The 25,821-nt window shown below is 45.2% G+C and overlaps 1 protein-coding gene across 1 annotated transcript in view; it reads left to right on the top strand.

Moving 5' to 3' along the window:
* Window positions 1–25,821, top strand: part of DIP2C (DIP2 disco-interacting protein 2 homolog C (Drosophila)) — a 263,569-nt gene that overhangs the window by 203,925 nt on the left and 33,823 nt on the right. The window contains exons 32-34 of the mRNA XM_011942302.1: window positions 7,543–7,711; window positions 10,047–10,217; window positions 25,310–25,371. Coding sequence (XP_011797692.1) covers window positions 7,543–7,711; window positions 10,047–10,217; window positions 25,310–25,371 — 402 coding nt within the window. The remainder of the gene's footprint in view (window positions 1–7,542; window positions 7,712–10,046; window positions 10,218–25,309; window positions 25,372–25,821) is intronic.

The following is a 25,821-nucleotide window of genomic DNA, read 5'->3' as shown; positions in this document are numbered from 1 at the left end:
GCTGCCTAGGCCTCCACAGGGCCAGAGTGTTCAGTGTCACTGTCTTCCCCTCCACCTCTTGTCCCACTGGAGGGTCTTCAGGGACAAGACGCACACGGAGCCGTCACCTCCTAGGATAGCAGTAGCTTCTCCTGGAGGACCCTCCTGAAGGACCTGCCGAGGCTGTTTTACAATTTTTTTTTTTTATATAAGTAGGAGGATGCTGTAAAATAACAAAGTACAGTAACTTCATAAGCCAGTAGCACAGCTGTTTATCATCATGGTTAAGTATTAGGTTGTGTACATAATTGTATGTGCTCATCAAAAAGCTGATCCACCGTGCCCAAGTAGGCTTCGTCCCTAAGATGCAAGGTTGTGTCATATGCAAATCAAAAAAGGTGATGCATCATGTAAACAGAACTGAAGACGTGATTGTATGTGCTGTGCTTTTATATGACTGGCAGCACAGGTTTGTTTAGACCAGTTACCACCACCAACACAAGTAATGTGGTGTGCTGCCACGTCTCTAGGCAGTAGAAATTTTTCAGCTTCGTTATAGAATCATGAAACCACTGTAGTACATGGACCCATCCTCGACCAAAGCATTGCTATCCTGGGACCTCAGGCATGCTAATTTTTAAATTTTTTGTAGAGATGGGGTCTTGCCATGTTGCCCAGGCTGGTCTTGAACTCCTGGGCTCAAGCCATCCTCCCACCTCAGCCTCCCAAAGTGTTGGGATGATAGGCATGAACCACCACACCCAGCCTACAAAAACTTTTTTTTTTAATTAGCCGGCTGTAGTGATGTGTGCCTATGGCCCCGACTACTTGGGAGGCTGAGGTGGAGGATCACTTGAGCCTGGAAGGTTGAGGTTGCAGTGAGCTGAGAGATCACACCACTACACTCCAGCCTGGGTGACAGAGCAAGACCCTGTCTCAAGAAATAAAGATCGCAACAGATTATAACACTTTGAGTAATACAGGAAATTTTCCAACTGTTTAGATACATAGATGAACAAATGGAAAGCTTGATATGAGAAGTGAGGATTTTTATAGTAGCCATCCACGAAGTAGTTAGAGGAAAGAGGCTTCACAGTGGAAAAGCATGAACCAGGGGGTCCAGGCAAACCTCACTGGTGGTGAAGCCTGCAGCACATGGCGGGTGGGATGAGGAGAACAGCATCCGCGATACTCCCGCCAAGGACGCCTGCCCTGTGTCTCCCCATGTGGAAGCATCGGCCCCCCAAGTTAGGGGACTGACTGGACAATGCACCTGTCTAGAATATTCCCAAAGCCTGGTGTTGTGAGAATCATGGAAACATCCAGAAACTCGCTCTGGGCAGAGGGAGGCTGAGAGCCGACCACTTACTTGCCATGTGCCTGCACAAACTGGACCCTTTTGCTACAGAGGATGTAATTGGGGACAGCTGGAGAGACTTGAATAGGGTCTGAGCTGGGACAGAAGGAATGTGTTGGTTTCTGATTTTGATGGCTTAGTTGTTTATGGAGGAAAACAGACTTGTTTGTTGGAAATCCCCCCTGAGGTGTCTGGGATTAGGCATCAGGTCAGTGACTCACCATCAGATAATCCAAGGGAGAGAAAATTATTTTAAATGTACTTGTAAGTTTTCTATGACTTTGTGATTATTCGAAAGTTAAGTAACACAAATAATTTGTGTCCTCATCCTAAAGCTTTCTTCTGTCATAAAGTAGAGGATTGTTTATCTGAGAATTACGAATATAATGGGATTGTTTCAAAATACTTTTTAAGATTATACCTATTTTTAAAAATTGTGTCAGATAGCCCATATTCATATATTGGAAAATTCAATATTATTAAAATGGTAGTTCTCCCCACATTGTTTTATAGTTTAATGTAATTCCTATCGAAATCTTGGCAGGCTATTTTTTGGGGGTTTTTTGGAGCAGAAATTGATAATATCCTAAAGTGAATATAAAGGACCCACAATAGTCAAAGCAGTTTTAAAATAAGATAACTAAATTGGAGAATTTAGAACTTCTCATTCCTGATTTCAAAAATGCTGCAAAGCTACAGTAACCAAAACAACATGGTACTGGCATAGAGACAGACTGAGATAGACTGATTATATATGACAAACAGAATTGAGAGTCCAGAAATAAACCCTTATATTTGTGGTCAAATAATTTTTTAACAGAGTTACCTGAATAATTCAATGAAGAAAAGAGTTTTTCAACAACAGATGCTGGGAAATTTGGACATTCACATGAAAATGAAAAAAGATAAACCTTGACTGAACATCATAAGTTAGTTCAAGTGGATCATAGATCTGAATGTAAGAGCAAAAATTATAAAAATTTTAGAAAACACAAGAGTAAATTTTCATAATCTTGGGTTAGGCACAGAGTTCACTAAAGGTACGCTACATAAATACTGATAAATTGGAATTGAACAAACTTTAAAACTTTTGTATAAGCCACAGTCTGGGAAAAAACATTTGCAAATTATAAATCTCATGAAGTACTTCAAAGCACCTATGTAATAAACTTTTTCCCTTTTTTTTTTTTTTTCTTGAGACAGCCTTGCTCTGTTGCCCAGGCTGGAGCTTAGTGGTATGATTTCAGCTCACTGCAACCTCTGCCTCCAAGGTTCAAGTGATTCTCCTGCCTCAGCCTTCGAAGTAGCTGGAGCTACAGGCATGCACCACCACACCTGGCTAATTTTTTTGTATTTTTAGTAGAGAAAGGGTTTTGCCACGTTGACCAGGCTGGTCTCGAACTCCTGACCTCAAGTAATCTGCCCGCCTCCGACTCCCAAAGTGCTGGGGATTACAGGTGTGAGCCACTGCACCCAGCCTATGTAATAAACTCTCAAAACTCAGAAACAAGCAATATAATTTAAACATGGGCAAGAGATCTGAATAGATATCTCGCCAAAAGAAGACATACAAATAACCGATAAGGACATGAAAAGATACCCAGCATTAATTAGGGAAATGTAAATTAAAACCGCAGTGAGACGCCACTTCACACCCACTAGAATGCTGTCACCGCAAACACAGGAAAATAAAGTTGGAGAGCTTGTGTTTTCCGACTTCAAAACTTACACTGCAAAGCAACAGTGGCCAAGAAGGTGGAAAAACGAATTCTCATACATGGATAATGGGTATGTAAAATGGGGAGCCACTGTTTGGCATGATCTTAATTAAGCAGACTTGCTACATGACGCAGCAGCTGCCCTCCTAGGAGAAGGAAAAGCGAACGTCCACTCAAAGACTTGGTGTAAGTTCCCTGGAACCTTGGTCAACACGAGGAAGCAATCCAGGTGTCTGCCAACAGGTGAACGAACAGGGGACGCCTGTCAGTCACATCCATGTGGTGGGTGCTTCTGTGCAGGATCAGTCCAGAAGCACCTGCTGAGGGAAGGAAGTGTGGCTGTGTGGTAGGCAGTGTCCAGAAAAGGCAAATTTGTAAAAACAAAGTAGAGTGATGACAGTGGCTAGGGCTGGAAATGGGACTGACTGCAGATGGACACGGGATCCCTTTCAGGAGGTGGGAATGTTCTGGAGTGGTGACAATGTTACAACTCCTCAATTTTACTAAAAGCCATTTAATTCTGTGCTTAAAATGAATAAAATTTAGGGTATGCAAAGTTTACTTAAATAAAGCTGATGGGTTTCTTAGAAAGAATAGGCCAGGCACGGTGGCTCATGCCTGTAATCCCAGCACTTTGGGAGTCCGAGTTTGGTGGATCACTTGAGGTCAGGAGTTCAAGACCAGCCTGGCCAACATGATGAAACCTTGTCTCTACTAAAAATACAAAAATTAGCTGGGCGTGGTGGTGGGAGCCTGTAATCCCAGCTACTCAGGAGCATTAGGCTGGAGAATCACTTGAACCCAGGAGACGGAGGTTACACTGAGCTGAGAATGCACCAGGGCACTCCAGCCTGGGTGACAGAGTGAGACTGTGTCTCAACAACAAAAAATAATAAAGTGCTTCACTGCAGTAACTGAAGTGCGTGGGGAGACCCCGGGCTGGGTGGCATGCCTGCTGGCAGAGGGGGCACCACCCAGGACCCCCGGGTGAGGTGAACCTGTCTTGTTGAATTCCCAAGTTGGGAGAGTTTTCAGTTGTGGGTATGTTTTGTCAGGTTAGTAATCCGAAATCATCAAATTGCTAATGTACAAATGTATGTTACTTACCAAATGTCCATTTTTTATTCTTTTTGAAGTTAAGATCTAAAGAACAGCTCAGGTTCCCAACATTCTCAGAGAATAATGTCTTCAGAATAAGCAACCTGCTCTTAAGTAGGTTTGTCTTGTCCATAGCAGAATTTATTGCCAGTGCCAAAAATCAATTTTGGCTAATACAGCAATTAACCAACATTTGTCATATTGAGTGAGATAAGGGCAAGTAGGAAATCATGAGTTGAGTTTTCTATTTGTTTCTGCTGTCAAGATTTGTTTTTTCTTAATGTTGATGTCTTATTTATGGGGATGAGGAGGGAGGTGAAACTGTATTTCGTTTTCACAAGTATATTTGAAATTCTCTAGCCAGGAATTCACATTGGGTACCCAAGCCCGTTTGTCTGCTGGCAGTTCTGACAGAGCAAATCAATGAATGCTGATGTGTATTTTTGAGGAAGCCACTTCCAGGGACACTTAGAAATGGTTAACATGACTTTGGGCATCTGAGGCAGGAGGATTGCTTAAACCTAGGAGTTCAAGACCAGCCTGGGCAACACAGTGAGACCCCCATCTCCACAAAAAAGTTTTAAATTAGCCCATCATAGTGGCACTTGCCTGTAGCCCCAGATACTTGGGAGTTGGGAGGATCACTGAAGCCGGTGAGGTCAGGGCTGCAGTGAGCTGTGATCGCACCACTGCACTCTAGCCTGGGTGACAAAGGAAGACTGTCTCAGAAAAGAAGAAAAGTAGTGGTGACTATGGTAAATTTTATGTTACATATGTTTTACCACAATAAAATTTTTAAAACTAAGACTAAATGGCCAATTGACAGCAGAGTAATAATTCAAGGCCTGATATTCACCCCTTATGTGCCTAACCGTGTTCTCAAAGGATTCAACCCTTGAAAAGGTCACTATTTGCTATAAAGTCACCCTCGGTGTCCACAGAGGAGATGGGTTCCGGGATCCCGTAGATACCAGACAGCGAGGATGCTGAAGTCCCTGACATAAAATGGCAGTGCAGGCCGGGCGCGGTGGCTCAAGCCTGTAATCCCAGCACTTTGGGAGGCCGAGACGGGCGGATCACGAGGTCAGGAGATCAAGACCAGCCTGGCTAACACGGTGAAACCCCGTCTCTACTAAAAATACAAAAATGAGCTGGGCGTGGTGGCGGGCGCCTGTGGTCCCAGCTACTCGGGAGGCTGAGGCAGGAGAATGGCGTAAACCCGGGAGGCGGAGCTTGCAGTGAGCTGAGATCCGGCCACTGCACTCCAGCCTGGGTGACAGAGCAAGACTCCGTCTCAAAAAAAAATAAATAAATAAAATAAAATAAAATAAAATGGCATTGTATGTGCACATCACCTGTGCACTTCCCCTCTCATAATTTAAATATTTCTGGATTACTTGTAATACCTAAGACAATGTAAATGCTATGTAAATAGTTGTACTATGTTGTTTGTTCAGTAGTGACAAGAAAATCGACGAGTTAGGTATAGACACAGATTTTCTCATGAACGTCTTTGATCCATGGTTGGAGCCGGGGTGAGGAACCCACAGACACACACAGAGGGCTCTGTGTCCTTTTGAAAAGAATAAATCCAGCTTTGGAAAAGAGCATGAGGAAAGAAATGGAAAATTGCCCAAAAACGCTTTTGTCACATCTGCCAAAGAGGAGTTTTTCATACTAAGGGTCCTGTTTGAAATAAATTTTGTTAGCCAACTTAATTTCCTTACATGTATTTAGTCGGATTCTCTTATAAACAATTATGAAAATTTCTAAATGAGATTGGCCACATTAGAGAACTGGCTTTAGTATTATAGCATAGTAGTTAACAAGGCCTGACTCGTTAATCATAGTGCTATTTCACTGATACAATTTTGTGTAGGCCTCTTGTGGCGGCTCATGCCTGTAATCCTAGCACTATGGGAGGCCAAGACAGGAGGAGCACTTGAATCCAGGAGTTTGAGACCAGCCTGGGCAACATGACGAAACCCTATCTCTACCAAAAAAAAAAAAAAAAAAATTAGGCGTAGTGTTGTGCACCTGTAGCCCCAGCTACTCGGGGCCTGAGGTGGTACGATGGCCTCAGCTTGGAATGTGGAGGTTACAGTGAGCCCAGATCACACCACTGCACTCCAGTCTGGGTGACAGAGTGAGACCCCGTCTCAAAAAAAAAAAAAATTGTGTAGGTTGGGCATGGTGGCTTACGCCTATAATCCCAGCACTTTGGGAGGCCCAGGCACGTCTTACATGGCCACAGCAGGAACAAGAGAGGATTGCTTGAGCCCAGAAGTTCAGGATGAGCCTGGACAACATAGACCCTACCACTGAAAAAAAAAAAAGTATGGTGGTGTGCACCTGTGGTCCTGCCGACTCAGGAGAGGCAGGAGGATCGCTGGAGCCCAGGAGTTTGAGGTGACAGTGAGCTATGATTATACTACTGTACTCTAGCCTGCACAACAGAGCGTTCTTGTCAATTTTTAAATCTTAGAACGTGATTTATCTAGGATATGTTATTTTAATGCATGGCATCTATTAATGTGAATTCATAGTAGTAAAAAAAAAACATTAAAAATGTAGTTTTGACAAGTTGTTTATTAAATCCACACTTACCCCATCAATTGATGATAAAATATGTAACCTATCACTGCTTCATTTCTCTAAATCTATTCTCTCATATGAAGGTAAAATTAAAGAATGATTATATTTTCTCTCTTTCTTCTGTTTAGTGATTTGTTGGGATCATTTTTAAATAAAAATCTGAACTTGAAAAGATTGAATGACTAACTTTACTTACCATAATTATGTCTTTTTTTCACCCTGGCTGTCAGTTTTCTAAACCAGGTATAGGCCTACTCTTTCTTAAATTGCTGTTTGGTAAATATTTTAGGTTCTGTAGTCTCTGTACTATCACTCAGCTCAAAGCTGCTAGAGACAATATTTAAACAAATGAGTGATGGTGGCTGGCCCTGTTCCAATAATACTTTATTTACAAAAACAGGAAGTGTCTGTGGTTTGCCAGCTCCTATTCTGAAGCTAGACTTTTTTTTTTTTTTTTTTGGGGACCAAAATTTGATCCCTGTGTTTTCTACTAGGAAAGAGGATCCAGTTTGCTGATGTCGCAGGTCTGAGAGACGTCAGAGCATCACAGCATTTAGTAGTCTTAAGTGTGTGTTTGAAGTGGTAGTAACTGCTTCATGATTCTGTAGTACATACTTGCTTTTCAGGAGGCTTCCATGTGAACATGGTTGCCGTTTGCAGCGTTGGTTTTACTGTCCCCTTCTACAGATGGCAGCACAGGCTGTTCCAAGTCCTCCTTTTCCTTGGAGTCAGTGCTGCCCTGAGCCCTGCAGCCTTGCTGAGCTCCTGCCCTGACAGCCTCCTCTCTCTCTGCAGTGTGTATGCTGGGCACCAGTCCATCCTGATCCCACCCTCCGAGCTGGAAGCCAACCCCGCCTTGTGGCTTCTCGCCGTGAGTCAGTACAAAGTCCGAGACACGTTCTGCTCCTACTCCGTCATGGAGCTGTGCACCAAGGGGCTGGGTTCGCAGACAGAGTCCCTTAAGGTAAGCAGCTCCCTTGGCGGCTCAGCGCCCCGCGAGCCCGCAGGGACTCGTTTCTAAGAAGGCACGTCTGTGGCTGGGTGAAGTTAGAACAGTCCTCCAAAAAAAAGCCTGGGTTTAATCTAACATCACCTGAAGCTTGCAGACTGCCTTTAAATGAAAATGTTTTTAACGTGAATATTTCCCCACGACTCACAGACAGTAACAAACCAGAATGTAAAGTATTTTCAATGCCTATCATTCTTCTGGGTCTACTTGAAAGATCCTAAATTCGATTTTTTTGTTGGGTGGATTCCGTGTTCTGAAGTGTTCGGTGTTCAGAAGCCCTGAGGTAATGTTAACTTGTTCTGATACTGGTATTTAAGAATTCTGGTAGGTGTGAATTTAGCCACTCACTTTTGTTTTTCCTGGAGACCCTGATTTGTGGGTCTGGACCCTAAGCTCAATTCATTTTACAATTAAGTTAACAGTGTTGTGTTTTATTTTTAAATAACTGCCATTATGTAAGAATAATGGTATTTCCCTCCATTTAAACCAAGGATGTTTTGATAGGTATATCTTCAGGGTAAATTAAGTAGTACTTAGCTCCAAGTAACTAGGAGGGAATAATCATATGACCAGTTTTGAGTAAATTTCAACCGACTTTGTACTGTTTGGATGTGTGTCTGTCTTCGTATATACATGGATTGTGTTTGTTTGTGGCATCCACACACACATCAATAGTGCAACAGTACATTTATCTGTCTTGCATTGTTTTCCTAATGCATAAAGCTTCAACAGGAAAGCAAAATGCAAGATAATGTTAAGTCATATAAGTAATTGTGCAATCATTTTGAGTTTTATATTTATAGAGGAAAAAGTTACACAGCGTTGTTCATGTTCACCTATCTTGTATTAAAAAGTGAGTACATTTTCATGACCTTCCTGTTGGCACATACATAAATAACCAGAATAAAGAATGAGTAGTTGAGGGTCACTACGTATTCATTTCATCCGTACAATAGCCCTCTGAACTAGGAGCCGTTATTGTCTCCATTTTAAAGCTGAGGAGACTTACGTCACAGAGAAATTAAGCGACCTCTCCAGGTTCTTAGGTTGGACGAACCTGGAGCCAAATTTATAATGTTTGGCTTCAGACCTGCTATTGCAGCTGCATGTGCTTTGCCTCTCAGACAGGCGCGCGTGTGAATACGTAATTTGTATTCCCCAGGCTTGAGTTTTTCCTGTTTAGCTCTGTGTGTGCGGTCGTGTCTGTATGCTCAGCACGAATGTCGAAGCCAGGTAGAGCTGTGTGTCCTCCTTGCTCAGGACCCTTGTCAGTTGTCCACGTGTGCTGAGGCTGCCGGGAAAGGGCTCGAAGGACCTGATGGCTGGGGTTTTGGTGGCCGCCCTCTTAGCAGCTCTGGCTTCCACTCCAAGACACAGTCATTCACGGTTCGCCTTCACATTCACAAGCCGTTCCTGTCACTCCCTTATTTTCCCTTTTGGCCCGGGCAGTGCCACGGAGTGAGCTGTGCTTAACTCCGTCAAATCCTTGCGTGGCGTCTGCTGTTGTGCTCAGCTGACTGAATTCGGTGTTGTGCTCAGCTGACTGAATTCGGTGTTGTGCTCAGCTGACCGAATTCGCTGTTGTGCTCAGCTGACGGAATTCGCTGTTGTGCTCAGCTGACGGAATTCGGTGTGCAAACTGAGATGTTCTCAGTCTTACGCTTACTGTAGAAACAAACGCGCTTGAGAGTGAGAATAACTTCTCGGTGTAACGGGGCATAAATGGAGCACTGTCTATGAAGCCTAAAAATTTAGGTTTATATTCCTGTCTATTAAAAAGCAGGTTTTCAGGCTGGGTGTGGTGGTACATGCCTGTAGTCCCAGCTACTTGGGAGACCACAAGGTGGGATGGTCACCTGAGCCCAGGAGTTCAGCTCCCCTGGGCAGCATAGCAAGACCCCATCTCTTTAAAATGTGGAGATTTTTCCCATTCCTCTCCAGTGTGTGTTCTGGTACATCCATGCCCAGAAGAATATATCAAATGCCTCTCCTTTCCCGAACTGCCTTTAATCGTCTCATCCAGGAAGTTGCCTTTCCTCACCCTGTCTCCTCATCACAGTTCTTGCTGTGGCTCCAGGCGGCTGTTTGTTCTTCATATGTGTAGCTGTGTGAGTGCTGCTTCACCACTGCTGGGTTTGTTACATTAACGAAGTGGACACAGGCGGCCCTGGAAAGGCATGGCTGTGTTGAGTTTTCCAATGTTCATGTGGGGATCCGAGGGAAGGCGTCTCCGGCTCCCTCCAAGCTCGGCCCGTGGGGGCTGACTTGGTTTCTCTGTCGTTATCTCCAGGCGCGAGGGCTGGACTTGTCCCGAGTGAGGACCTGCGTGGTCGTGGCGGAAGAGCGGCCGCGGATCGCGCTCACACAGTCGTTCTCAAAGCTGTTTAAGGACCTGGGCCTTCACCCGCGGGCCGTCAGCACCTCGTTCGGTTGCAGGGTGAACCTGGCGATCTGCTTGCAGGTGAGATTCGCCGACATCACGGTGCGGAGCCGGAAGCTCCCAGGGTGGGCACAGCCGACTGGCACCAGGCGTCTCCCTGGGCTGGTGCTCGGCTACCTTCAGAAGAGATCTTTCCGTCACACGCATGCTGTTGGTGCAGATCTGTTTTTTTACACTGCAGTCTGCGTTCGTATCCGTATTCATAACAAGCATTCATAGCACTTACTGTGTCCTGGAACATTTTAACGTTTGTGACAGGAGGAGCAGTTTGTCCAGACCTCTGCTGTCGGACTTTTTAAAGATTAGATACTAGACAGATCAAGAAACCAGTCCCTCGAAGTACTTAGTCTCATGTGTGCAGACGATCGCTGTAGGAAGAACTTAATTACACTGAGCAGGTTCTGGGATTTGCTGCTGCAGTGGCAGTGCAGAAACAGCACAGCTGCACTTGTGCGAAACGGGCGTACCTGAAGGGGCTCTGGCAAGACAGCCTTGCGTTAACAGTGGCTGACAAGCCCCAGGCAGAGCTGCAGATCTGGTTCCTGGAAGAGTAAGGGCTCCCCTCTCAGCAGGTGCTGGTGAGGCAAACGGTTGGCGGGCATCACCTCCACCTCCCTCTCTGCCCACCTGCTGCCCTACTTGTGATCCCAGGGTGATTGCTTAAGGTTGCCGCTGGGTGAGCCTCTGAAGGCTCCGTCTGCCCTTTTCATGCCTGTCTAGGTGCTTGGAGTTAGCCACTAGGTCAGAGGAGGAAACCTCCTCTCTTCCCAAGATCACTTCAGAAAAAGTAGCTGCAGAAAGCTTTTCTTGATTTTCTTTTTTCTTTTTCTTTTTTGAGACAGGGTATCACTCTGTCACCCAGGCTGGAGTGCAGTGGCATAATCACACATAATCGCGGCTCACTGCACCTCGGCCCCCCGACCCCCGCTCCCAGGCAGGCTCAAGCAACCCTCCCACCTCAGCCTCCCAAGTAGCTGGGACCGCAGGTGCCCACCACCACACCTGGCTAATTTTTGTATTTTTTGTAGAGACAGGGTTTCACCATGTTGCCCAGGCTGGTCTTGATCTTGTCAACTTAATGATCTGTCTGGCTTGGCCTCCCAAAGTGCTGGGATTACAGACATGAGTCACCGCACCTAGCCTTTTTTTTTAATTTTCATACATGGGATGTTCCTTGCTTCTGTCTTCCTTCTCTTTTAATTATTACAATAGCTTCGTTTTTAAGAAATTATAAATTACCAAATTTCTCTCAAGAGTCAGGTAAACCTTGTCCTATGATTAAAATTAATACCCTTTTCTAAGAGGTCATCTGAAGAATTAGATTTATCTCACCAACCTAGTTCTTAAAATATTAAAGTTTTCTCTCCCTTTTCACCTTTTTCTGTTCCTCATAAATGCTTATCACCATCAATCCCATTAGGAGAAACAGGAATTGCAGAAGTCTGCCTCTTAAATCAGTTCAGCAATAGTGTGATGTCCCACTGATCTCTGCCCACCAGTGACAGGGACCCCCGGGCAAGAGCAAATGAGTGATTTGTGAGAGACAGGCACTGGCCACGGCGAGGCTGCTGCTGAGAGTAACACTTAGCACTGTGCCCTCCAACAGGTGACAAAGTTCAACCTGTGTTGCAAAATTGGCCTCTTGTAGAGTACGTACATTTATTTTCTTCTTTACTTTTGCATTTATTATTTATTTCTATCCACCTGGATCCAAAATGTTTTTTATTTTTTTATTTTTTTATTTTTATTTTTTGAGATGGAGTTTCTGTCACCCAGGCTGCAGTGCAGTGGTGCGATCTCGGCTTGCTGCAAGCTCCACCTCCCGGGTCCACGCCATTCTCCTGCCTCAGCTTCCCCAGCAGCTGGGACTACAGGCGTCCGCCATCAGGACTGGCTAATTTTTTGTATTTTTAGTAGAGATGGGGTTTTGCCATGTTAGCCAGGATGGTCTCGATCTCCTGACCTCATGATCTGCCCGCCTCGGCCTCCCAAAGTGCTGGGATTACAGGCGTGAGCCACTGCGCCCGGCCCCAGAATGTTTTAAGATGGTTTACAAGGAAGGAGTACTCTCAGTAGGAGAAGATAAAATACACTAAAAACGAACCAAAACATGGAAGTGAAAGAAAAAAATTGCAGGAAAGTGACAGCCTGAAGAACAGTTGGCATGCTGGTGCTTTCCGCGAGGCTCTGGAGTGTGCCGCCGTCCTTACCTCAGCACCGGGGCAGGGCCGGACACGTGCCGGATGTGGAATGAATGTGCCCTGTGAGAGTGCTGAGCCCGGTTCTGTATTCTTAATAGGAAATAGCAATATGTTCTTGTACAGAAGACAAGTTCATCAGTATGACCACTGAGTCAAAATTCAGTATTGCTAATCATGGGTCATGGCACTATTTTGCAATCTTTGCAGCATCTTTAAGCATTTTTGTCCATGTTCAGTTTTCTGCTTGACCTATTCGTAACTCCTTTCGGTCAGCATTTCCTTATCTGAATAGTGTTGGAAGTATCCAAGTGTCTACTAGCAGAGAGAAATTAAATTTATGTACAAAGCAATGCAGGCTCACCTCCCCTTGCCCAAAGCTTTGAGGGCAGGTGTGCTTCAGAATTAGGTTTCTGGCTTTGTGAGAGGTGACATGGCACAGATGCCATGCATGATGCCACAGTTCAGTATCACATGTGCCAGTGTTCCTGCAGCAGGGAAGGGCAGGAGACCCAGACTTAAAGGGGCTCATGTCAGCCTAGGTCAAATTTTACTACAAAGAAACTTAAGACAAAGTTTGTGCCATCATCAAACATTTCTCATAGTGAGATGGGCAGTAGGCATGTAGGTAATTTTTTCAGGAAGTGACTCATTCTTAGTGAGCAGTGAGAGGCTAGAGTGCCATGGGCATGGGGAGGCATTCGGGGGGAGGGCGGTCAGGAACACTTCAGCAGAGCACACTGGAAGGGCGGAGCGGTGCAAAAGTCCAGTGAAGGCAACTGTAAGTGAAAAGGGTTCAGGCAGAGCTGGTCTTTGGAAACACTCATTTTCTGGAATTTTTGCAAAATTAAAAAAACATGTTGGTGATAGCAAACAAGCAGAGCGGGAGAAGCCCAGAATCCAGAATCCAGAATCCAGAGGCAGAAACCACCCCTCGCTGTCTGGCTCTCCACAGAGCCCAGCACACAGGACATGCCTGATACATTAAATGTACACTGAGTGCTTATGAGTGGTAGTAAGGAAAGCCTGAAATGTTTCTGAATTTTGTGTACATTGAATTTATTTTTCTTTATACAAGAATATTTTAGAAAACAAAATCAGAAAATATACTTTAGCTTATAAATAGCACTCATAAACCCATCTACCCTGAGATAATCACAATTAGTCATTTGATGTAAAAAATAAAAAACACAAAAAATTAAGATACTCCCAAAATTCCAAACCTTGCACCTAAATATTTAAAGATGTTGAAAAATGTAGTTTTCAGTTTGAAGCAACAGCATTGTGAGTGAGTATGGAAGCAGGGGGTGTCTGCTCTCAGACTGACTGCGTTCTAACAGTGCTGGTTTCCCAACTGGAGCCCCCGCGCCCCTGACTGACTGCGTTCTAACTGCGCTGGTTTCTCCTGGCTTCTTCGCTGGAGCTCCCGCAGGCCTTCCCTGACTGTGTGCTCTGGTGGAGGAAGCCTGATGGAGCGAGGAAGGAGTTTTGTCTCCAGGAGATAGGGAGCACACTCAGCAAAGAACATTGTCCAAAAGAGAGAGGGAGCCTCACCCGTGTGCAACAGGGCTTAGGAGGTGTCAGGGTCATCACTGTCAGAGGGGGTCCTGGTCTTCAGGGAAGGCTGAGCTGCACAGTTCATGAGTATTATTACTGCAGGATTTAAAGGCGTTTCCGGTGCTACTGAGCAGTGCTGCATCCTCAAGGGGGAAGCCGCGTGCAGTTTTACCAGTGCTGACCGGGCACCTGGACAGGCACTTTTTAAAACATACCTGACACACGAAACGTTACAGGTGTACAGAGACACACTGGGCATTTGTTTTTACTTCGCAAAAATCGGCTCCATCAGTGGTGCTCTGGTCCTCCCACCATCCAGCCCCACGCATCTGCCTCCCCTTCGTGCAGTTTTTCCTAAGCCACTTTCTCATGCAGTCTTTCCTGCTTCTGCTTCATAACCCGGACACTGTGCTCGGCCTGGATGGACTCTCCTCTGCCCTTGTCCTGCTTCTTCGCCCGGGTCCCTTCCATGGGGCCTTCTCAAACTCTGTCAGCTGCCGTGCTCTCTTTCCTCTGAATTGCCAGCATACTTTGTTCTTCCTCCTTTGCACTTTCCACCTGCTTTATAGTTATTTATCAACATATGCATGTCTCTTCTGCTCTGTGAGTAGCTGTGTTACAGAACACAGTTTTTTCTTTGTTGTTGTAGTTATTGTTTGTAGAGACAGGGTCTCACTGTGTTGCCCAGGCTGGTCTTGAACTCCTGGCCTCAAGTGACCCTCCCACCTCAGCCTCCCAGAGCACTGGGATTACAGGCATGAGCCGCCACAATCAACCAAGAGCACAGTTTTACAAAAGAATCTCCCTCCCTGAGTGTCCAGTGCCATCTCACATCATCACAGCCACTTCTTGATGTTGTATACATTTTGTGAAAGCACTGATACTTGATTCGGGGGTTTTTTGTTTGTTTGTTTGTTTTGGGAGACGAAATCTTGCTCTTGTCACTCAGGCTGGAGTGCAATGGCATGATCTCAGCTCACTGCAACCTCTGCCTCTTGGGTTCAAGCAATTCTCCTGCCTCAGCCTCCCAAGTAGCTGGGATTACAGGCACCTGCCACCTCGCCCAGCTAATTTTTGTATTTTTAGTAGAGACGGAGTTTTGCCATGTTGGCCAGGCTGGTCTCAAACTCCTGACTTCGTGATCCTCCTGCCTTGGCCTCCCAAAGTTGATTCTTTTAACTGCCAATCAGTGCGTGTAATAAATACAATTTACATTAGAGAAATTAAACGTATACTTATTTGACTAGAGTGTAGTCTCCGGTGGAAAATGACTTGGCATGATGAATTTTCTCTAAAATGAACCCCTGGTGTGAATCTTCACCAGCTAAAAGCTCATACGACATCTGTAACTGTTCCTTGCAAGTGAAAACCCAGGGTTTACTATTCTTCAACCTTCTAACAGCATTTTCATCTCAAATAGGAAGTCTGGGGCTTGCACCTTAAGAGACATTCACGCTGGAAAAATACATTCTTTAGTCATTGCATTGGACCGTTGGATTCAGACAGCCTCTAGTTAGGTCTGACTGTTGGATTCAGACAGCCTCTAGTTAGGTCTGACCGTTGGATTCAGACAGCCTCTAGTTAGGTCTTCCCATGCTCCTTAAGGGCCCTTTCAGTCATTGGAAGATGAGAGATGGAGGCCCTGAGAAGTGAACTTTCCTAATTGACAAAGCTAGGAGGTAAAAACAGAACAAAATTTAGAAGTAAAAGCTATTTGTTACTCTTAGGAGTAACATTTCCCAGAATCTTTAACTATAAAAATGACTTTAAAACAATTTGAATTTATTGAATTTATGATAAAAGTGGACATTAGAAAGATCAAATTATGACTTCTGTGTTTAATTAGCTTTCACATAAATTTCTTTTAGTATTATTAGAAGGTGTCATTTATTATTTGGAAATATATTTCTCACAGCCACAATTACTCTTCAAAAATGTAAGCTGGAAGGTCTCTTATTGCATTAGATTTAGAGATACGTTCACTGTAACAGAAAAATTAGCATCCTCCTTCTAGTAGAAGGGAAGAAAAACATGAGGTCTTCTGTTTTCCAAAAGAGACCTCGGTTGTTTATCTACTAGGAGAAAAACATCAACAGAAACTTTGATTTCTATTATATAGAAAAATACCTGATTTATCTAAGAGGGCAGCTTTATTGTAAGTAGCTTACTTACAATGTGGGATTAAATCAACAGTAACTATTGCAGTGACCCTTAACTCTTGAAACTCACACAACAAAAGAGAGATACAGCCACCCTAGTAATAGAAAGAGTCATGGATTGTTGAAAGAAGTGAGCCGGGCATGGTGACTCATACCTGTAATCCCAGCACTTTGGGAGGCTGAGGCAGGTGGGTCATTTGAGGTCAAGAGTTCAAGACCAGCTTGCTCAACATGGTAAGACCCTGTCTCTACTAAAAATACAAAAATTAGCCAGGTTCAATGGCACGCATCTGTAATCCAAGCTACTCGGGAGACTGAGGCAGGGGAATCGCCTGAACCTGGGAGGTGTAGGTTGCAGTGAGCTGAGATCATGCCACTGTACTCTAGCCTGGGTGACGGAGCAAGACTGTATCAAAAAAAAAAAAAAAAAGGGAAAAGAAATGTGGAAGGCTCAGGAGATGATGTAAATCTTAAGTAATTCTCAAAATAAATAGTTATAATAAGACTTGCATTAACTTGAGCTCTCAGTTTCCTTGTGCCCCTACACTGCTTTTAGGTGAAGGAAATAAATAAGGTGCTGTTGGGGATTTTGAAAGCCTCAGGGAATGAGCCACCGTCAGCAGGAACTTCACGCCCTCTCCTGCTACACGGCGTCCCAGCCAGCGCTGGGGATCATGGAGACCGTCTTCCAGGTACCCTGCACATCAGTCAGCTTTCTGACCTGTAAGCAATGGAAACCTCCTTTGGCAATTTGAGGCACCAATAGGTGGCTCTCAGAACCACCAAGGGAGTAGGACCAGCGCTGGGACCCTGCATCTAGGAACCGCTTGTACAGTAGCATGTTCTTGTGAGGAGAACATGAAGTCTGCACTGCTGACCTTGTTCCCGAACACGAGGCTTCCCCACCAGCATGGCATTCCCCAAACCTGAGGCATGTCAAGACACCTTCACTGCCGACAGCAAGAGCCCAATTGCTTTGTCCTGTAAATGCAACTGGTTAGTCATCTCCCCACACCCTAGCTTCCAGGAAGGCTGGGAAGGGGACGGAATTCTGGTATTTTTACTTCCTGTAGAGCCACAAGGGCTCTGTATCCAAACAGGACTCAAAAAGTGGAGTTCTCCCGATACAGGAGGAAGGTTGAGATGTACGGTGACTAAACTGTGACAGCCGGCGGCTGCTCCCGCCTCTCCCTTTCGCTGCCCAGCATCGCAGCGTTCTCGTCCTGCCCTCACACTCTCCACAGCCCCAGGAAACCACCGTGATGCAGCTGCTGCTTTTACATCTACTCAGGCACTTGCCCTTCATGCAAAGGGGGAACAAGCCAAAGCCTCTGGAATTACCATGACCAGTGTCAAACCCACAGCTTTCTAGGTGATGCCTCCTCTTCCTCCAGTTCCATCACTGGCATTCTGTGACCTACAGATGGAATTGTAAAATTTACAATTGAGGGATGAAGAGAGAGAAGAGGAGGAACATTCAAATTCTTCTACCAGTGTTTTTGGATGTCTCACGTGCCCTACGCGCTGGTGGACACTGCACTGAACAGATAATCATGTTGGATCTGCAAGTTGCTAAGTGACTCTTTTCATCTGTCTCCAGGAATGTTGGAATCACCACCAGAAGAGTCTTAGGGACCCAGGAGATCGTGAAGAGGGTCCGAGGGGTTAACTCCACAGCCTCAAGTGTTCGCCTGGCTTTCAGCAAGGGATTCTCTTGTCATGGTCACAGAACATTCCTGGCTTTTAGTCTGTGTCTTGAACCAAAAAACAAGAATCTGAGTTCATCATTCAGTCAGTACAACAAAACAGTCGTGCTGCGTCCGTCTGGGTGCTTTCATCTGCTCTGTGACTCGGCAGCCCCTAAGCTAAAGCCTTCCCAGGCCCTCTCTCTAAAGTGTCAGAGCATGGTGTCCAGGCTGCCAGCCTCATGGTGCTTTCTGCACAGCTGCTCAGCTCTGCTGTGCCACTCAAAGCAGAAATAGGCAATATGTAAATGAGCAGGCATCGCCGTGCTTCAGTGAAACTTTATGAAAGCCAGTGTGTGGTGCTCCTGATGACCAGTTTGCTAGTGGGTGGCCTGAGCTGGGTTCACACTATCTGTGGCCCCCACCCCACCAGTAATCCATTCCAGAGTCCCCCATTTCTTGACAGTCTATCACCTGCATCAACACCTGATGACAACATCCAGATCCATCCATTTGATGCCAAACATAGAAACAAGCTCAATTTGATTTTTGCAAATTTTTTAAAGGTTTTGGAATTCCATTTTTTATTGAGATGTAGAAGTCACAAGAGACCCTTGTTCCGACCATAACCATCGGAACAATCTGGTTAATACACAGATTCATCATTTTTAAGATCCATCAGAGAGTTGAAGACTCAAATGTAAATGAATTAAATTTCTTCCGAGGAGAAAAGAGACCTGTATGTAGTTTTCCCGTGGCAGAGGAACCAGGAGAAAGAATTTACCATAAAAAATGGTAAAGCAAAAGGTTTCTGAACTTTTTAAAAAACATAAATAGCAGTATCTGGTTAGCAAGGTAGATGAGAATCCCAGGGGAGCCCTAAAAGTGGATCCATTTTCTCTGAGGCACTCTGGATCTTTAGTGTGCAAAAGGCAGGGGCTCCTGAGGGCTGGGAGGTGAGCAGCAGAGCCCTGGCTACCCCTCCAGGGCGGCCCGGATCACCCAGCAGAGCCCTGGCTACAACCTCCAGGGCGGCCCGGATCACGCAGCAGAGCTGCTGGCTACCCCTCCAGGGTGGCCCAGATCACTGTGGGAACTCCACTCACACTTCAGCAATGGAGTTGGGATGAGGGCATAGCACATCCCTCTGCAGCGCCCTTGCCCTTCACCATGTGTAATATATTTGCCTTCCAAAGGCTGGAGGTGTGGCAGTGGAATAGAGGAAGCTGGGGGTGAGACTGAAGAGAGAATCACCCGGTTACCTGAAGAGCCAACAGCGAAGCGGTGGGCGGAAAGTCTCCCGCCGTTTGGAAAGCAGGTCCTCGCCGTGAAGCACAGAAGACTTCCAGGGTCAGTGTCAGGCCCAGCATCCGGGTCCTGCCCATAGACTTGTAAATTCTTTTCTGGGGATAAGTGTTATTTAATATTTACTGTTCTTTTAAATACAGTCTTCGTTGTTCCTAAAACGTTGTGTTGTATAATCAAAATTTAAAACACCTGCAAAGAAGCAGGAGAACTGGACTCATGTTCATGAGAGGAGACGGTCCCTAAAAGAGTCAGTAGAAGAGACATGCTGGAATTATCAGAGACTTTGGAATAGCTCTGATAGGTGAGGCCAGGAATTTGTTGAAAAGGTCCACAACATCTATGAAGAGATGAGGGGTATTGCAGAAGGATAAAAACTATGAAAAAAACAAAACGGAAATGCTGGAAATGAAAATTAGTATTAGAAATAAAATTCCCATGGTTTAATAGGAGACTAGATACAGCAGAGGAAAGACTCATTGAATGAACTTGAAGTCTGATCAATAGAAATGACCTAAGCATAAAACAAGGAGAAAAGGCATGAAAATACAGTGGAACAGAGCGTCTGAGGCCCGTGGGTCTAACATACCTGTAGTGATCGGAGCCCCAGCAGGAGCGGGTGAGAGAAAATGGGGCCAGAGAACAATTTGAAGAACTATGGCCAGGAGCGAAGGGAAGAATCAACACAAAGATTCGGGAAGCTCAGTGAACTCCAGGCAGAGTAAATGAGAAGAACCACACCCAGACACATTGTTGTCCAAACACTGAAAGTCTATGGCAGAGTCGATCTTAAAGCCCCTGCAGAAATAAAGCTAAGTAGGGGAAGTAATAAAAACAACACTGAGTTCTCATCAGAAATGCTGGAAGCAGGAGATCCTACAGAATGGAAGAGAAAAGCAGATACTTAGCCAACCTAGAGAATCCATCGGCAAATACGCATCACAAGAAATAGTAAGAATGTCTCAGGATGAAAAGAAATGATAGCAAAATGAAGCCCAAATTTTTAAGAAGAAATGAAGAACACTGAAAAGAGTAAATACCAGAAAATGTTTTAGAATCTATCAATATGTAGACATGTAACTATTTTTTAGTTTGTTTTAAAAGTATTAACCATTTAAAAATATGAACTGCTGAGGTGTTCATAACGTGTGTAGGAATAACAGATGAGACAACAGGAAGTCAGGCCCTGGAAATGCACCATTGCAAGAATCTTCATTTTCATAATGCATAACACTATGTGAAGATAGAAAGCAATAAATCATGCAAAAAATAGAGGGTAAAATGAAATACCACAAATATTCTTTCTATTCATGAGAAAAGGAGGCAGGAAGGGAGGAACAAAGAACAAAAGGGACGAGTAAAGAACCAACAGCAATCGCACCAATAAGGACGTGAAAAGGAAATGAACTGTGGATGACGTGATTGCTGAGGTTGGAATGGCTGTCCCCCTCCAAACCGTCTGTCGAACTAGAATCCCTGACGCAGTAACAGAAGACATGAGGCCTTTAGAAGGTGATTCGATTATGAGCATGGAGCCCTCACGAATCAGACTTCCGCCCTAAAGGAGCATCTTCATCCACTCTGCAGGTGCCTCGATCTGGGACTTGCTAGACTCCAGAGCTGTGAACAGCCTGTTACCTAATCTAAGGTATTTCACAGCAGGGGGTAGCAGATGAGCACAGACCCAGCCTCGTCCTGGTGCCTTCCCGTGCCCAGGAGCGGCGGACATTGGCCACAGACCGTGTGAAGGATGGTGTCCAGCTGCTGGGTGATCTGGTGCAGCACAGGAAGGCCAACCTCCCTGTCAGGCTTCTTTAAGGCAATGCTGGCTGGTGCCGAGTTGAGAAAGATGAGTTAGCGGTGACGAGAGTGGGGAGGGAAGAGCAGTCTGGCCAGGGAAGCTGAGCTGAAGCCCCTGCAACTTTGGAGGGGTCAGGAAAGATGGGAAGAGGCCAGGGTGGCCAGAGAGGGAGGACGACAGAAGGCTGCACTAAGCACCGGTCCTTTTCCCAAGATCAGTGGGAAATTGTTAGAGGGCTTAGGGCAGGGACCTGTCATATTTAGCTAATCGTTTTGAAACGATCACTTGGAATATATCATGAAGGCTTCTCTCATCTGGTGACATGTCCATAGCCCCCACATTTTAATGCAAATAGAGAAATTCTTTTGGAAATAGGAGTACAAAGAGGTAGTCAAATTTTGTGTCGTTTTCCCTTTCAGTTTGAAGAGTGTCATTTGCCTGGAGACACACAACCTAAGCTTTTTCTCGCCTTAGACGTACCCAGCGTACTGCCTAAGCCCAGTATCAGGTCTTTGGAGTTTGTTCATTCTTTCACACATTTCTACGTACTGTATTCCTATGTGCAAGTACTAGGTTGTGCTAATATTATGGCGTGTGAATTGCTGAATAGCAAAATCACCAGTCAGCTTAAATGCTAAAATTAGTCCTGTCTTGTGTTTTCTGTGCTGATATTTGGGATGTGAGTCTGTATTTCTTCACCTAAGATTTAAATATGACTCATTTGTGCAATAAGCACTTAATACCTAATTGATATAACACTTTTATGTCAGTAAGAAACTTACTTTTTGGTATATACATTTGTCTCTCAGTGGGGGACACGTTTCCGGACTCCCTATGGATACCTAAGTCCGCAGACGCTCAGGTCCCTGCTGGAAAATGGCTCAGCATTTGCATAGAACCCATGCACATCCTCCGTGTACTTTAAATCATCTCTAATGACTTGTGATGCTGCATATGATGTAAATGCTGTGTAAACAGTTGTACCGTATCGTTCAGGGAACTATGACAAGAAAAGGTCTGTGCCTGTTCAGTACAGGTGCAATTTTTTCAAATATTTGTGATTCAAGGTTGGTTAAATCTAAAGATGCAAAACTCATGGATGTGGAAGGCTGACTGCTTAACATTTTTATTATATAACTGGATTTTAATGTGAATCTTTTTTTCTCATTAATATAACTTGCAATTTCAAAAATGCTTTATCTTTGTTTCTGAATGAGCTTTAGTTGGAATGGATAATGCTGTTTTTCTGTGGGTCCTTTTTGCAAGTATTTGATCCTTAAATGCTGAGGGGCATTAGGGATCTCTGTATTTAAGGGAACACTGGCTAGCATTCTTTGGCAATATGAAGACTTTTTAAAATACTCCCTCAATATGTGTCTTGAAATTTCAGACATTTTACCTCAGTGGTTTTATAATTTGGAAGCAGCTGTGTCTTACCTCTTTCTCTCCTTCACGTATTCTTCTGTATTAATGCTCAGGCCTATTTGGCTTCAGGCGCAGTGTTGCCTCCTCCACGTGGTACAGGATAGGAAAGGAGGTACTAGCCATGCACATTTTTTCCTGAGATACCACCTTGAGCCATTATAACAATTTCTGAACTTGGATAATTTAGAGAGAATGCTGACTTATTTTCATTCCAGTTAATATTTAGGTTTCAAGGAATCATGAAGGAAGGAAATTATTTAAATCATTGCTTCAGCTTGAATATATTCAGTAAAAGTCCACTATGTGTTTGGAGCGTACACACCTTTATTGGCTATTTTCTTTCTTCATGCCCTTCCTCTCTTTTTTAAACATAAGGATGCTGAGAGAGAGCAGTAGCCATAATTACCCTAGTGAAGTAACAGAGAAGAGTGGAATCATAATTTTCTTTTAAAATCTTGACCCGTTGCTTATTTTCATAGACTTGGCTCTGTTGTGAGTGGTGGCAGTTTCTCCATCTGGCTTTGTGACCAGATTTCAGCCAGAAGAAAAACACTGACCTCCCTTTCCACTGCTGCAGCTGCTGTCTCTAGTGCCTGCCTCTTGTCGTCATGGGGGTGTGGGTGGGTGCTGGGCTGTACACACAAAGAACAGGTGTGCATCAGTCCAGGCACCTGTGAAAAATCGTCTACTCTTTGTGCTTTTGGGAAATGTTTGGGAAAGACAGCTAAGTCACATAGGGAAAAATACCTTGCATCCAAGGAGCTTGCCCAAGTTGCTTTCTGGAATTGTCCAGCAGCTGGGGTAGATGATTTAATACGGGTAGCAGGGAGGGACCACAGCCATAGATGATGAGGAGGAGAAAACAGAAATTGGTGTCTCTGTTTGGGGAACAGCAACAGAGCACATTTGCTGGGGTGGAAACTCCTTCTGAGGCGGCTGAGCAGACCGTGTGAGAGCCCAGCGCTGGATTCTTTCAGGCTTCAGATGCACGTTGGCCTTTCCTTTTGCCTCATCGTTTAGGTGGAGAGGGCTAGTGCCCTAATTTCAGGTGTAAAAGCTTACAGGCTCTCCACTGTTACTGGAATCAGAACCTCGGAACTATCTCAACCGATTTAGGAGTGAAACTTGCACTCCCACGTCCCTCAGAAAGAGTGCTGTGAGTGAGACGGTGCAGCGCCACCATTTACCTTCTGTGTTTCAAAGTGACTCAGGTCCCTGCGCCGTGGTTAGTCACCTGCTTCGCCCTCTTCTGTTGCTCCGTGGATATGTTGACATCTTTAAAACATTTCTTTTAGTCTTGTACAGTGGTTAATTTTAATGATTTCCATATTTGATGTTGTTTTTGATCTTCTTTTCATTTTGTTTCCTGCTTTTCGCATTTTCCTCCCCACCCCTCCCTCTTCTCCATCCCATTTTTCACTGTCGGGTCATGTGTGTCTGTGTGTTGTGTGTGTGTTGGTTTCTGTTGTCTGGTATTCTCTCCTCTCTTCTCATCCTCACCCTTCTGCTGCTGTAGCCTCACAGGCTGTGGACCCTGGCCGAGCAGGTAGGGGACTTTCCTGTCCGTCACACCCATGCCTCCCTGCCCAGCCCCGCTGCCTTGCCCGCATCCAGCCATGGGACAGACTAGCAGTTGAGTGCAGAGATTGGCCGGGGGTCTGCGGACCCTGTGATCGTGGGTGCTGCCTGCCGGGCAGTGTCACGTTCAGGCCTCACGCGTAGCCGACGCTGTCTTCCCGGGGTGCGCGGTCAGTGGTTCCTTTGCCAGTTTGGTTCCTCTGTTGTACTTAATTCTCCACCTGTTTTCCATTTACTTATTTTTAATTGACCCTCCATGGCTGTATTTTGCGTTACTCACTGTGGGCCGGTTCTCCGCTCGGCGCTGGTCTGTGGCGTGGCTTTGCTGAGCAGCGGGGGTAGAGCTGTCACTGGGAGCGTCCGCCGGGAGGCTGACTCGCATGTGCTGTTCTTTTTCCCTGTCTCGGTGGTGAGATACCAGGGCCCAGGGTTATTGAGTACTATGGTATGTTTTAATGACATTGTCTTTTTTTCTTATATATAAGCAATATAAGAAAATTGTGTGCCTTTAGTCCAAAATTTGGAATTCTCTCCTGAAGAATTTTAGTGTAATTCTTCAAATGAATTCTGAAGGGCTCCCTTATTTTTTGGCAAACTTATTGTAGGTTGTCTTTTTCCAACCAAGGTATCGTATTGCCTTCCCCAAAAATGGCTGTACAATTTTGGTTTGTAACACAGCCTTCCTGATACTGCTATTCTGTGGACAGAGGTCACTGGTCAGAAGTCAGCATGGTGTAATTTTTCAAGCAATTTGTGGTGCCAAGAAACGATTTCTGGACCCCTGTGTAAAATCAACAGCCCAGTGGCTCAGACCACCAAATCCTGCCCAGCTTGCCAGGATAAAATACCCCTTCTCTGACCTATGTCTCAGCCGAAAATGCCCTCCTCAGGCCAGAGAGCCAGAGCACAAGCAGAGCCCGGAGGAGCAAGATGCTCCCCTCACCTCTTCCTCCCTGGCCTGTCCATCCACATCATGCATCTGCTTCACTGTCCTGGGCCCTCAAAGTACACCTTTTGTTGTTAAAGGTGGATGCATGTAGTAAAAATTTCTCTGCACAGATGCTTCCTATCCTTCCAACCTGCTTTCGCAGCCGCCGTCTTGGCAGTTTCAGCCTTCCCTTTTTTTGGCACAGTGCGTGGCTTGTCTCCTTTCTTTCCTATTTTTATATATTGGCGGTCAAGCTGTGTGAATCCAGTATTATCCTAATAAGATATGCCTTCTGGAATTTAGGTTATCAAACTGAAAGTTAGCAGGTGCCTTGCAGAGATTGCTGGTCTAAGTGCTTTTAATTTTATTTTTCACTGTAACATTTTACCAAAGAAATGTTTCCTAGCTAGTAGAAGCACAGACCCCAGTCTCCTTCCACGTAAACTTGAGTTAACCACTCTGTGTTGTTGCTTGCAGGGAACCTCAGGACCTGACCCAACCACTGTCTATGTGGACATGAGAGCCCTGAGACATGACAGGTACTGTATGCTTCTGGGTTTTTTCTTTTCCTTTTTATGCTTTGTTCTGTGGCCTTGCATGCAGGTGTCCATCTAGAAGAAGGGGTGCGCGCGATGTTTATCTGCTTAGAGTGTGACTGTCTCGTGAGCGAAGTGGTGGATTTAGGCATTGGCTTGAACTTTGCAACTGAAGACTCTGGCCAGGTGTGGTGGCTCATGCCTGTAATCCCAGGACTTTGGGAGGCCGAGGTAGGCAGATCACCTGAAGTCAGGAGTTCGAGGCCAGCCTGGGCAACGTGGAGAAACCCCGTCTCCACTAAAAATTACCCAGGTTTGGTGGCAGGCACTTGTACTCCCAGCTACTTGGGAGGCTGAGTCAGGAGAATTGCTTAAAACTGGGAGGCAGAGGTTACAGTGAGCTGAGATTACACCTCTGCATTCCAGCCTGGGAGACAGAGCAAGACTCTGTCT

Source organism: Colobus angolensis, unplaced genomic scaffold, assembly GCF_000951035.1.
Source record: "Colobus angolensis palliatus isolate OR3802 unplaced genomic scaffold, Cang.pa_1.0 Scaffold209, whole genome shotgun sequence".
NCBI classification, from domain to species: Eukaryota; Metazoa; Chordata; class Mammalia; order Primates; family Cercopithecidae; genus Colobus; species Colobus angolensis.
The sequence above is the reverse complement of the archived record's forward strand: the minus strand, read 5'-3'. Positions and strand labels throughout refer to the sequence as shown.